At 35.0% G+C, this 14159-nt stretch overlaps 1 protein-coding gene across 4 annotated transcripts in view; it reads right to left on the bottom strand.

Moving 5' to 3' along the window:
- PTEN (phosphatase and tensin homolog) overlaps positions 1-14159 on the bottom strand; it is a 101928-nt gene that overhangs the window by 8810 nt on the left and 78959 nt on the right. For all 4 annotated transcript variants that reach the window (XM_078345970.1, XM_078345971.1, XM_078345969.1 and 1 more), the window contains 3 exons: positions 11342-11483; positions 5425-5591; positions 1929-2153 (listed from right to left, as the gene is read on the bottom strand). In XM_078345970.1, coding sequence (XP_078202096.1) covers positions 1929-2153; positions 5425-5591; positions 11342-11483 — 534 coding nt within the window. The remainder of the gene's footprint in view (positions 1-1928; positions 2154-5424; positions 5592-11341; positions 11484-14159) is intronic.

The raw sequence follows: 14159 nt of genomic DNA, 5'->3' as shown, positions 1-14159 counted from the left end.
ACAAAGGAAACCTGTAGATTTTAAAGAAAATGTCTTTCCTGGAGGAAATGATGTTAAGTAAAATCAGTCAGGTACAGAAAGATCAATACTGCATGTTCTCACTCACATATGGGAGCTCAAAAAGTTGAGCTCATAGGAGTGTGGTTATTAGAGGCTTGGAAGGGAGGGAGAGGGGAGGATAGGAAGATGTTGGTTAAAAGATTAAAAATTACAGATAGGAGGAATAAATTATAGTGTTCTACAGAACTGTAACGAGTCAACAATAATTTATTGTCTATTTTCAAATAGCTAGAAGATAGAATTTTGAATGTTCCCAACACAAAAAAATAACAAATGTTTGAGGTAATCCATATGCTAATTACCCTGATTTGATCATCACACACTGCATACATGAAAATATCACTCTGTATCCCATAAATATGTATAATTATTATATATTAAAATTTTTTTAAAAAGGGAAACTTCTCAACACTTAAATTTAAGAGCTAAAGGCATTTAATATTAGATCTATTTTCACTTAAAACATGTAGGGGCCCCTTTACTGATTTTTAAGTATTACTATTACTAGCAATTTTTTTTTTTTGGCGGGGAGACAGAGTCTCACTCTGTCACCCAGGCTGAAGTGCACCAGCGTGATCTCGGCTTGCTGCAACCTCTGCCTCCCAGGCTTAAGCGAGTCTCATGCCTCAGCCTCCCAAGTAGCTGGGATTACAGATGTGGGACACACACCCAGCTAAGGTTTGTATTTTTAGTACAGACAGGGTTTCACCATACTGGCCTTTTAAACTCTTGGCCTCAAGTGATCCACCCGCCTCAGCCTCACAAAGTGCTAGGATTATAGGCAAAATATTACTAGCAATATTCTTAATACTCAGAAGCTATAGATTTGTTACATATTATAAAAACTGAGTGAAAAATTAAGAGCGAGAGTAAAAAAGAGAAAGAAAAGAGTATGGTGAATGGACAGGGGGAAATCAGGTAGAATAAGAAATAGGAAAGCAGAAGAAAAAAATGGCCAATAACCATTTTGGAATGTTTTACAAATCAGAGTTTTTCAATTTGAAGAATTCTTGTCTATAAGTAGATATATATACCTAGGTACAAATATACGTATCACATATAGACAAAAATGAGACAAACCAAATAATTCTAAGACACAAAATAAGGAAATAGGATCTTTTAAGAAGCATAACAGGGGAGGACAATCAGAGATATGAGATTGAAGCTAAGGCTGGAAATATGAAGACAGCTATGTGAAGGACAGGGAAAAGGCTGGGATAGAAAGGTACAGGGAGAAGGAAAAGAACTGGAAAGATTAGAGGCAGAAGTTAGCATTTTGCAGAACTGAAGAGAGACCAGTATGTCTGAATCTCAAGAAGCAAGGAGAGAAGGTGACTAGGGCTGATGTAGGAGGTAGGCCTGTGCTAAATTATGCTGGTCCTTGTAGGTCATGGTAAAAAAAACAAAAAACCCAAGGTCTTTATAAAGTGAAAACAGAAGTGACATAATTAAACCTATTTTTAAGGCCACTTTCAGGGGTTGAGAATAAATTGGAAGGGAGACAGGAGTGGAAGCAGTAAAAACTTCCATATGAATCATTCCCAAATGACTGAGTTTCCATCCATTTCTTTCCTCTTCCATTCCTACTTCATATCCCAGTCATTTAACCCCCCTCCTGTACCTTTGCTTCAGATTTCACCAAACAACAACAATGAATTGGGAAAAGGAAAAATGCAGCTTTTCTGACTCTGTGTACATCGGGTATTTTATTAAAAACTTTCATGTTACTGGTACATAAACACTGCTTCTAAATAATACATAATTTAAGAACTTGTCAAGCAAGTTCTTTATCAGCTGTACACCTAGAATTAAACACATATCACATATACACAAATCATCAACCCCTACAAAATGTTTAATTAACTGACCTTAAAATTTGGAGAAAAGTATCGGTTGGCTTTGTCTTTATTTGCTTTATCCAGATCATTTTTTGTTAAAGTAAGTACTAGATATTCCTTGTCATTATCTGCACGTTCTATACTGCAAATGCTATCAATTTCTTGATCACATAGACTTCCATTTTCTACTTTTTCTGAGGTTTCTTCTGGTCCTGGTATGAAGAATGTATTTACCCAAAAGTGAAACATTTTGTCCTAAAAAAAAAAAAAAAAAGAGAAAGAAAATTATTTATTTTAATATTTTACTCTTTAAAAAAATGTTACCCATATTAAACATTTGCCAACAAGTCAACAAAATAAACTATCATTTGATATATTCAAAAAAGGTAAACACTAAGACTATTATATGGCAATCTGAGTTTTCTGTTGCATTTTTGTTACATGATTTTTTGTCACTCAAATTTTAAATCAAAAATATAATCTTGCAAAATCTAAGATAAATTACTTTTGTCTTAAAATTTTAAGCAAAAAACCTCTTTTCTAATCTAATACTAGCTTTAAAAATGGTTTTGTTTTATGTGTGCATACATATAAACAAAATTCAGATATGAATTTAATTTTTTCTGAATTTCAAAAGAGCTAAATATTCCAAGATTTACCTTAACAAAAGTTCTTGGAAGGTAAGTGCAACTTCCCTGATGATGCACGGCAAATACATGTTTATCTCTACAGCAATACAAACATGAGGCTCCATTGTTTGTTTGGTTTTTTTTTTTTTGAGATGTTGTTTCACTCTTACTGTCCTGGTTGCAGTGCAACGGCGCAATCTTGGCTCACTGCAACCTCCACCTCGGGGTTCAAGCAATTCTCCTGCCTCAGCCTCCCAAGTAGCTGGGATTACAGGCATGCCCCACCATGCCCAGTTAATTTTTTGTATTTTTAGTAGAGATGGGGTTTAGTTAGCCAGGATGGTCTCAATCTCCTGACCTCGTGATCCGCCCACCTCGGCCTCCCAAAGTGCTGGGATTACAAGCGTGAGCCACCTGCACAGCTTAATTTTTCTATTTTTAGTAGAAATGGAATTTTGCACCTTGTTGGCCAGGCTGGTCTCAAACTCCTGACCTCAGGTAATCCTCCTGCCTCAGCCTCCCAAAGTCCTGGGATTACAGGTGTGAGCCACCGCACCTGGCTGAGAAGCTCCATTTTCTTACATGACAATATATGCTTGAATACTTTCAAAATAAATATGAGGGGGTAGGGAAGAGTACCACTGATTTATTTTTATGTTATAAAATGTCTGTTCTTAAAAAAATCACTTTTTACTAATAAGATAATATCTTCTTAATAAAAAACCACAACCAAAGTTCGTCACTTTAAACCTTCATTGACCAACATAGAAATCTGGCCTGTATGAATCTTTTGGCAATTAATGATGTACAGCCTCATGGCATCTTTTCTGGTACCTTAAAATGCCATTTAAATCTTTTATTCTAATGTAGGCTGGGCATGGTGGCTCATGCCTGTAATCCCAGCACCTGGGAAGGCCAAGGCGGGTGGATCATGAGGTCAGGAGATCAAGACCATCCTGACTAACACAGTGAAACCCTGTCTCTACTAAAAGTACAAAAAATTAGCCGGGCATGGTGGCACACACCTGTAGTCCCAGCTACTCGGGAGGCTGAGGCAGGAGAATCTCTTGAACCTGGGAGTCGGAGGTGGCAGTGAGCTGAGATCATGCCACTGCCCTCCAGCAGCAACAGAGCAAGACTCCATCTCCAAAAAAAAAAACAAAACAAAAAAGCTTTTATTCTAATTTATCTTCAAGTTCCCCTGCCCCTGAAAATAAGATCCATAAGGATCTTATGTCTTAAATTTCATTGCATCTTTTAATGGTATCTGGCAAAGCAATCCTATATACAAGTCTTTACAAAATTTTTTGCTTATTTTAATTATTTTAGCCAGTAATTGTATTTTACTTAGAAGAAAATAAGCTAATAATATTTAAATAACAAAAAGGTGAATTCCATATATATGGATTATATTAAAACTTTGTTTTAATCACAGCATATACTTAAATAAGGCAGAGAAAATCACATAAAATGGAAATTTATGTAATCAAAGATAAACAAATATATCATAAATATTTAATCTAACCTTCAATTTTGCATGTGTTAAAGTACAGATGAATGGAAATAAGAATTAGCAAATTCCTAAAGGTATGCAAAGATAATGATGTAGGTGCCCATTTTTGAAAGCAAAATAAAACTTACTAGTTATCTTAATTTTAAAACAGCTGCTAACACTTTCTGGATTATCAAAAAATAATTTTTCAGAGTTACTGTGATATATTTGACTTTTATTTATACAGATGATAGGAAATGGGTTTCTGGTAAAAAAATAAATAAATAAAAATAAAAGTTCAGCATATTGTGATTTTTTTTTTCCCAGCTACTTGGATTCTGGATAAAGAAAATATTTATTCTAATACATCAAAGCAGTATTTAAAATTTTACAGTAAATGAAACTTCCTCTTATTTTCTTTCAAAAGTTAAAAATCAGTAAAACTAAATAAATCCTAGGATTGAGAATGTTTAAAGATTGGCACTATGCTATCTAGTATGTTTAACAAGGTAGTAACACTACAAAGTTAGTGCTTTTCTTCATTACTACCTAAAAATGTTGCACCTCAGTCTCACTTTAAGTATTCACATTTGATATTTTAAATGAAGAGAGTTGGTTTTAAAATAAGTCGTTGCTTTCTGTAAATACAGACCAGTAAAATTCAAACCTCATTAACTTTCTAAACCTGCACATTTAAATATGTTTTCATTCTTTATTTTCTTCTTCTTCATACTGATTTCTCCCCTAGTTAAAAAACTAATCAGTAAATCCACAGAAGCTAAACAGAAAATAATCAAGTCTTAAGAAACATAAGGGAAGGCATGGTGGCTCAAGCCCATAATTCCAACACTTTGGGAGGCCGAAGCATGAGGATTGCTGGTGGCCAGGAGTTTGAGACCAGCCTGGGTAACACAGTGAGACCCTGTCCCTACAAAAAAAAAAACATAAGTTGGGTGTGGTGGTACATGCTTGTAGTCTTAGCTACTTAACCTGGACAACAGAACGAGACCCTATCACCAACAAAAAGAAAAAAAAAAGGGAAAGGAAAAGAAACATAAGCCAAAATGGAGAAAAAGTGGTTTGTGTCACTATATAAAACCACAGAACACATCTCATCTCTACTTATAGACCAAAATTTTAAAAATCTTGGTCCCACGCTAATTTCTTCTCAGTTAACAATCCTTGTTAAGGAAAATTCCTCTCACGTTACAATGCCGTATGGCCTTTTCCTTCAAACAGGATTATTTATCGTTATAATGTCTCACCAGTGCCACAGTAAGCAAAGCACCTGCAGATCTAATAGAAAACAAATTATAATTCCTTAGCTGTCGGTCATAAAATAAAACACAGCTTTTAAAATGTCCTTATTTTGGATTATTTCTCCCAATAAAAGTAAAGTACAAACCTTTTTTAGCATCTTGTTCTGTTTGTGGAAGAACTCTACTTTGATATCACCACACACAGGTAACGGCTGAGGGAACTCAAAGTACATAAACTTGTCTTCCCGTCGTGTGGGTCCTGAATTGGAGGAATATATCTTCACCTTTAGCTGGCAGACCACAAACTGAGGATCTGCATGGTTAAATACATACTAGTATCATTTCACAGGAATGTCTTTAACTGTCAAACTGTCAAAAACTATTTTAGTGATTAATATGAGCAATACACACAAAATATAGATTCTGCCTCTGTAATCTTGATCTAAAGCAAATCAATGGAAATAAATGAAATAAAAATATAAACAATATAAGATTTTCTCCAGTTTGAATCGTCAAAATAAGGTCCTGTTACTTGTATAAAAGTCAATTCCTAGTTCATGAATAGTAAGTCCCAATATTAGACTTCTAGCAGCAGAGTAACTTCAAAACTTTAAAATCATACTAAATATCCTAATACAAATGAAAACTTTAAGCATTAAAAACAATGAAATAATTATCTGGTACATTTGTGAACTACATCAAAAGTAACTTTTAAGACCGATAGCAACAGGCAGTGTTCAGGAAAAATTTTTAAAAATAAATAAGACAGGTATTTGCTATAGTATCCTGAAGTTTCTAGCATATGACAAAGATCACAAAGTACAAATCATTACATGTTCACAAGAGAAACAGAATAAAATCTACAAAGTTATAATAAATTTCAAATTCACAAGTCTAGATATTTATTAAAAAATTAACCATTATCCATTTTACCTATAGCTCACATTTTATTTTTAAAGGTATATAATGCCACCATCATGAGAAACAGGAAGCAAGAGATTTGAAATTTCTGTAAAGAAACGCAACAGACTTCAAGTAAAAACTACAGCACAACCTTCCTTTTCTCTAAAACACCTCATTTACATTAACAAGTATTCTGGCTTTGGCTCATGTGTTTTAAATAACTGGTAAAAAATGAAGTAACGGGTAAAATGTAATTTATCAAAATTCATCATGTTTTTACACTAGCAATTCAACCAAATGGTGGAAAAGTGTGTTAAGGGAAGGATTAGATTTTATTTTTTAAATCTACTCATAAACTCATTTATACCTAGTGACCTTAATGACAGAAATTAAAGACTGATGAATGTTAAAATCCTAGGACTTGGAAAACTTAAAGTTACCTAATAATTTAACAAAGTATAATTCATTTGTCATACACTGAGAAATTAGAAAACAAAAGTCCATTACAAAGAAATGTATTAACCTTAGGAGGTTAAGAAGTGTCATTTGAAGAAAACATGCCAAGATAATAGAGAAACAGAAACACAAGCTTATATAAAGTGTATGATAACTATCATGTATATATAACAAACATAAAATTCTCAGCCAAAGATAAAGAAAAATCTTATATTTTTATCAATGTGACTCAGAACAAGGCAAAAGCTAAACCAGGTCAAATGAAATTTCCAGTTTAGTGAATACCTACTACTTCTATGTAGTATCTAAAGCAGTATCAGCAATCACATAATTAGTATGTTTGACAAAAGCATGCAGGTTATTCTAATATTCTAATATTCTAATTCTTATTATTTGAAAAAGCTACCACAAACAGGAGATCTATTATACCAACAATGTATCAATAAATTTCACTTCCTTGACTCAAGGTTCAAAGTACAATGAGCCATTTCGTAAGACTTTATGTGATACTGAAAATTTCACTGGGAAATCTAATTTGAAGCAGCAAATAAACAAGGTAGGATTCCAAAGTTGTGATAAAATTAACCAGAATAAAATCACAAAAATGTCTTATAATCTTTTTAATTTAAACTCCATTAATTCAGAATCTGGTAATCCTGATTTTAAGACTTTAAAAAGCAAATTAACAGTATTTCCAGGTTTCAATTAAACAACATCTAAAATGTACATCTCCAAAAATTTTAGTAAAGATTTCCTCAAATCACTAAAGAAAATAATCTTCTCTGCAATATGAATATTATGTTTCAGATAGATAAGAGCTAACTAAGCAGAAGCCCAATATTAGTATGGTTCTGTGGATTTCTACAATATACATCCTCAGATATGACTAAGTTCCAAAATTAATAACAAGGTCAGATCTAGTGATACAGTTTGGGTATCTTTCCCTCCCAAATCTCATGTTGAATTGTAATTCCCAATGCTAGAGGTGGGGCCTAGTGGAAGGGGCTTAAATCATGGGGGCGGATTCCACATGAATGGCTTGGGCCATCCTCTTGGTGATAAATGAGCTGGCATTTAAAAGTGTGTGGCACCTTCCCCCCACTTCTCTTTCTTGCTCCCATTCTCACCATGCTCCCCTTTTGCCTTCAGCCATGAAGACTTCCTGAGACCTCCCCAGAAGCAGATGCTGCTATGCTTCTTGTACAGCCCACAGAACAGTGAGCCAATTAAAGAAGAATTTATAAAGAAAACAAGTTAAATCTGTTTAATATTCAGTCTCAGGTATTTCTTTATAGCAACGCAAAAACAGCCTAATAAACCCAGTAAATGAAAATCAGTAGCTGGGCATGGTGGCATGCACCTGTAATCCCAGCTATTCAGGAGGCTGATGCAGGATAATCTCTGGAACCCAGAAAGCAGAGGCTGCAGTGAGCCGAGATCGCACCACTGGACTCCAGCCTGGGCAATAGAGCAAGACTCTGGCTCAAAATCAAATTAAATTAAATTTAAAAAAAAATGAGGATGGAAAGAATGGAATGATAGATAATGGAGACCTGAAAGGGTGAGGAGATAGATGATGAGAAATTACTTAATGGGTACAATGTATATCCGAGGATGGATACCCTAACAGCCCTGACTTGACCACCATAATACAGTCTATGCATGTAACAAAATTACATTTATGTCCCTAAGTTTATATGAGTAAAACAATTTTTTAAAGTCAGAATTAAATTTTCTTGGATATATACATATTGTTATAGTCTTGAATGAAAACCACATTGATCATCTTTTATTAATATTTTTAATCCTGTTAAATGTCTAGAAGATAGTAACTTTTTCCATCACTTAGAAATATTAAGACAAAAATCAAGTAAGAAAAAGCTGCTAATCCCAACAGAAGATACTGTATTTCAGTACTACCTCTGTTTTCTTCACTGATTTCTCCTCTTCTTCCTAAACTGAAGTTGCCATTCTTTTTTTTTTTTTTAAGAGATGGGGTTTCACCATGTTGGCCAGGATGGTCTTGATCTCCTGATCGCGTAATCCACCCACTTTGGCCTCCCAAAGTGCTGGGATTACACGTGTGAGCCACCACGCCTGGCCAAGTTGCCATTCTTAACTTAGTCCTCACCCTCTCCTTTCCTTCCTTTCCTCCAAGTCTTCCCATCCCCAAATGCCACACCATATTTATATGAAAGGCTTAACTACTCTCTCTTTCCTGATGCTGCCCAAAATACTGATATTATCTCCTACCTAGATTCGAACCCATACTCCCAAGTACCCACTTAATATTTTCATGTGAGAAGCTCACTTTTACCAGATTTAAAACACGTTTAAAATCAAAGTATCAACATTAATGTCTTCAAGTCTCAGATTCACTTTTCTTTCTTTCTGTGAGTATTGCACTTGACTGGAATTAAAACTTTTACAAAATCTTCAACTAGAAATGGCAAATGAAAAAGTAATGAAATCCCATTTGATTGTCCTAGCATACCTGCATTAAGGCAAGTTGTATTACTGGTTTCCTTTCCACTATTTTTTCCCCTTGCAATTATAACCTTACATACAACTGTCCTTACAACATGGTTTAAGCCTCAAGTATTATCATGACATCTCAGCATTTATCAAATCAAGTCTGTTATCCCCACTGAGGATCCTTTAACTGTCAGTCGCATATTCCATTTCTAGTCTATTCTTTATTACTACATACTTGTCCAGCTAATTTCCTTCTGCTGCACTTCAATTCAAGCTCTTTCCCATTGTCTATAATACTTCTTTCAGTTTTGCTTTGTTTTTTTGAGACAGTCTCCCTCTTGTCACCCAGGCTGGAGTGCAGTGACACAATCTTGCCTCACTGCAACCTTCACCTCCCAGGTTCCAGCGATTCTCCTGCCTCCGCCTCCCAGGTAGCTGGGACTACAGGCACATGTTACCATGCCTAATTTTTGTATTCTTAATAGAGACAGGGTTTCACCATGTTGGCCAGGCTGGTCTCGAACTCCTGAACCTCAGATGATCTATCTACCTCGGCCTTCCAAAGTGCTGGGATTACAGGCATGAGCCACTGCATCAGGCTACTTCTTTTAGTTTTAATGCCAGTCAAAACTGTATGCTTTCTCTAATGTTCATTAAAGAGCTGGTGAACTTTAAGAAACTGACAACCTTCAAACATTTCTCTGAATGCAGCATTTATAATTTATATACACAATCTCCTATTTATTATTTATTTATTTATTATTCTAAGACAAAGTCTCCCTCTGATGCCCAGAATAGAGTGCAGTGGCCCAATCTCAGCTCACTGCAACCTCTGCGCCCCGGATTCAAGTGATTTTCCTACCTCAGCCTCCCAAGTAGCTGGGACTACAGGCACACACCGCCATGCCTGGCTTATTTTTGTATTTTTAGTAGAAATGGGGTTTTACCATGTTGCCCAGGCTGATTTGGAACTCTTGAGATCAAGAGATCTGTCTGCTTCGGCCTCCCTAAGTGCTGGGATTACAGGCGTGAGCCACTGCGCCTGGCCTCACAACCTCCCATTTAATTACATATAACTCATATTTTATTAAAGCTTTACTACAGTATTAAATCACAGAACATAAGAAGAAACTAGAAAATTAGGAAAGCTGACTAAAGTGAATGTTTTCTCTCTCTTAATAACTCCATGATACTTTATACTTTTCTCTTGGCTCTTACACTGGAATCAATACTATAGGAAGAGCATGAGTTTTTTCTTCCTTTTTCCTTCTCTATGAATCGGTTACATTCCTTTGTCAGTCACTTCCAACAGCCCAGTACCTTATATTTAGCAGTTTAAAAAATTGTACTGAGATGAAAAGAGCATCAATGAGACTCTTTAGAAGCCTTTAACAGGCTATACTAATGTGATCTCTGATAAAATTACCTGTCTCTAAGAACACAGAAACATTCTCACAATGATGATCACACCTATCTGACAAAGAAAAACAACAATGGAGAAGCAGAATGGAATCAGGATGACTGAGGTAGACTCACAGAGTTTAGGATAAAAGGGAGAAATAAACTAGAGGCAGACATCAGTAAACATAATCTGTACTTAGTACTTATCTAGGAAGTTTCAGATTTCAAAGTCTCTTCATTTTATTGACAAGCAAACTCAAAGAGAGGTAGATGATGTGCCCAGGGTTACATCATCTAGATTAATGACAGCTCTAGGACTGGAATCCAGATCTAAATCCAGGTTTTCTCTAACACTCCTATTATTTCCTTATTATACTTCAGCTTGCTGCCATGTCTTATCACTTCTTCCTTTCCTTTTCTGTCACCATTACTGTCAATATCTAGTCTTCCTAAGATATTAAGGAATTGATCCCTGCCCTAAGACAAGCAAATTGCTGAATTCCTCTGCTACCCTCATGCTGGACCTCTGATGGAACAGGTTTTTCAGTCAGCTGGTCAGATGTGGGCTGTATTTGGTGGTTATAGCACAGAATATTTCTTTCATAAATATAATTTGGCTTCGACTACATTAAAAACCATTGCTCTTGGCTTCTTTAGGTCAATGAGTTGAACAACCAAGCTAATTAATTTGTTCAAATGCTTCAGAAATATAGTATCCTGCATAAATTTCAAGTGTGGTAAATTTCTTTCTAAATTTTTATATAAACTTCTGGATATGATAAGAAAACTGTTCCAATACATGGAAGGATGAGAATTTAGAGCACTTACTGCAAGTTCCGCCACTGAACATTGGAATAGTTTCAAACATCATCTTGTGAAACAACAGTGCCACTGGTCTATAATCCAGATGATTCTTTAACAGGTAGCTATAATAATACACATAGCGCCTCTGACTGGGAATAGTTACTCCCTGGTGGACAGAAAAAAAAAAGAGAAGCCAAATTCAAAAAAAATGTTCCATTATAGTTATTTCACTAAATTGCTATGGTAACTGGGTTGTAACCATTGAAGAACATATATACATTAGAAATTTGATCTTAAATGATTAATACTTAAATCCAGCTCAGTAATAAATTAGAGCAATGTTAATACGAAGGATAATATCGGAATTACTCTTCTCCCTTAAAATAATTATCATAACACCCCATTTATTCAAAGGTCACAACAGTGCTCTGACCCATGAACCCCATAGGCAAAGGCCACTGCATATGCAAAATAAGTGTCAAAGGCCTCTGCCCTACAGCTATACTTTTTACACCTAGTGTTCCTCATAAGGATTTATAGACTCCTTAAACACACAGTTCCTTACAAACTTGATTACCTACTTTCCAGGGGAAAGCATATCAGAATCAGCAAACTAGATCGAGGCATATTGCCTTTAGCAGGCAGAAACAGCAGTAGCAAAAAGTAATGCTGGCCTTAGGAGCCCAGCAAAAACAGATGTAGTTGATGTAAATGTGTGCAACAATCCTCCAACAGAGGTAAAGCTATCCCTGTACAACATGTATCTCTTTGTTGAAGAAACCAGGGAAAAACAAAATGTTTTTAAAAATGTAAGTATTACAAATGATTACAATATATCTAGTTCTCAAGAGTTTACTAAAAAATAAAACATAAATATATATAATACACATGGCATTTAATAGGGGAAACTGAGTTATCTAAAAGGAAAAATCTAATATGTACAACAATACATTCACTAACGATACTGAATAAATGAGGCATTTAGGGGGTTTTCTATTTAGACACGTGACTTAAGAAAAATTCAACCTAGAAATATAAGGCAAATAATAAACAACATTAAGAAGTTTAACTGTGCAAAGCAACTTACAGAAAACTACTTTAAATGAAAGTATACTCAAGAGGAAAAAGAATTTGCAATAATTTCTCTTTAAGTTACTACTGGCATCTAAATCTCCCCAATGTGTTAAAAATTCTGGACACAAATATCCTTCTTCTCCCTAATGAAAAGTATAAAGCATATTTTAAAATGGGCCAAGCGCAGTGGCTCACACCTGTAATCCCAGCACTTTGGGAGGCCGAGGCTTGCTGATCACTTGAGGTCAGGAGTTCAAGTACAGCCTGGCCAACATGGTGAAACCCCATCTCTACCAAAAATACAAAAAAATGGCTGGGTGTGGTGGTGTGCACCTGTAGTCCCAGCTACTTGGGAGGCTGAGGCACGAGAAATCACTTAATCCTGGGAGACGGAGGTTGCAATGAGCCGAGATCATGCCACTGCCTTCCAGCCTGGAAGACAGAAAGAGACTCTGTCTGGAAAAACAAACAAAAAACCAGGTACGTCGAATAGCAAGTATGTAGGGATCCACTGTAATATTTCTAGTATCTTTTCAAAGATGAGCATGATTTTATTACGTAAATTTAAAAACATGTATATGTGTATAAATGTCCAAAAAATAGGTATAAACCATTTTAAATCATGACAACTGATGTAAGATTTTGGCTACAGTGTAAAGACCATATATTTTATAATCAAAAGACTTAATTTGAATGCTGACAGTCAAAATACAAACTCTTATGTGTTTTTTAAAGAAAACAAGGGCAATAATATGTACCCTTCCTTCTTAACAGGGTTACTATGAGGATCAAAGATCAGATGCAGTTATACAAAAGCATACTAAAACTATAAAATGGTGCAGAGTTTTAGCAATTCTGTACCTGTTTAAGGTACAGTTTTAGAATAGCTGGAATTTTATTTCTATATAACGTTCTTAACAGCAAAAGGTAAGGTACAGCAGTAGTACTTTGAAGAGCAGTACTACTCCTCATTAAAACATTAAAAATTAAAGTTAAAAATGTAAACAAAATGATTTATTACATCACATTTAATATAACTTAAACAACTGTCATTCATGTTTATTAAGATAAATATAGAATTGCTAAGTAGGTTGGCTGAAAGAAATAGCACATGGAAGATGAGTGGGAGGGGCACTTTTCTGAAGCATGTGAATTTTTTGGCCACATTACCAACTTATTCTTTGTTGGGGTTTAGTTGATGACATTTTTCTCTTTATCTCCATTTCTGGCAGAGGTTTGTGTGCAATAATAAAAAGATTTCAAAGCTTTGGGATTTTTCAAGTAACAAGTGATTAGTAGTGCACCTATAATGTAGGCGTTTATGCATTCTGTTAATCCTTACCCAAAAAAAGGCTAGGCAAATACATAAAGAATATATACATCTACAAGTTGTCAACACTGGGTAAATAATTTATGTATGAATACATACAGTTGAACTAAAATTACTGACAATTCTAAGAAAAACATGGAAAAGCACATTTTAAAATTTAATCAATTAGCTTACCATCAAAATTATGCATAATTAGTCTATTTCTTAACTTTGCAATTTTTATCTACCTGCTGCCTTGTCAGCACCAGAAATTCAACACTTCTAGACTAACAAAAATTTTAAAGTTAGGAGGCTCACATGTATCTGTTGCAGAGTCTCCAATGTGACCTCCTCATTCTAGGCCTCATTTGCAAACTCACTAAAACTGAATTAATATTTGCAATATAGGATTTCAAATGAATGGGAAGTCCCTACTGAATTAAAATTTTACAGAAGAAG

The sequence above is a fragment of the Callithrix jacchus genome, chromosome 12 (genome assembly GCF_049354715.1).
Source record: "Callithrix jacchus isolate 240 chromosome 12, calJac240_pri, whole genome shotgun sequence".
Taxonomy (NCBI): Eukaryota; Metazoa; Chordata; class Mammalia; order Primates; family Cebidae; genus Callithrix; species Callithrix jacchus.
The sequence above is the reverse complement of the archived record's forward strand: the minus strand, read 5'-3'. Positions and strand labels throughout refer to the sequence as shown.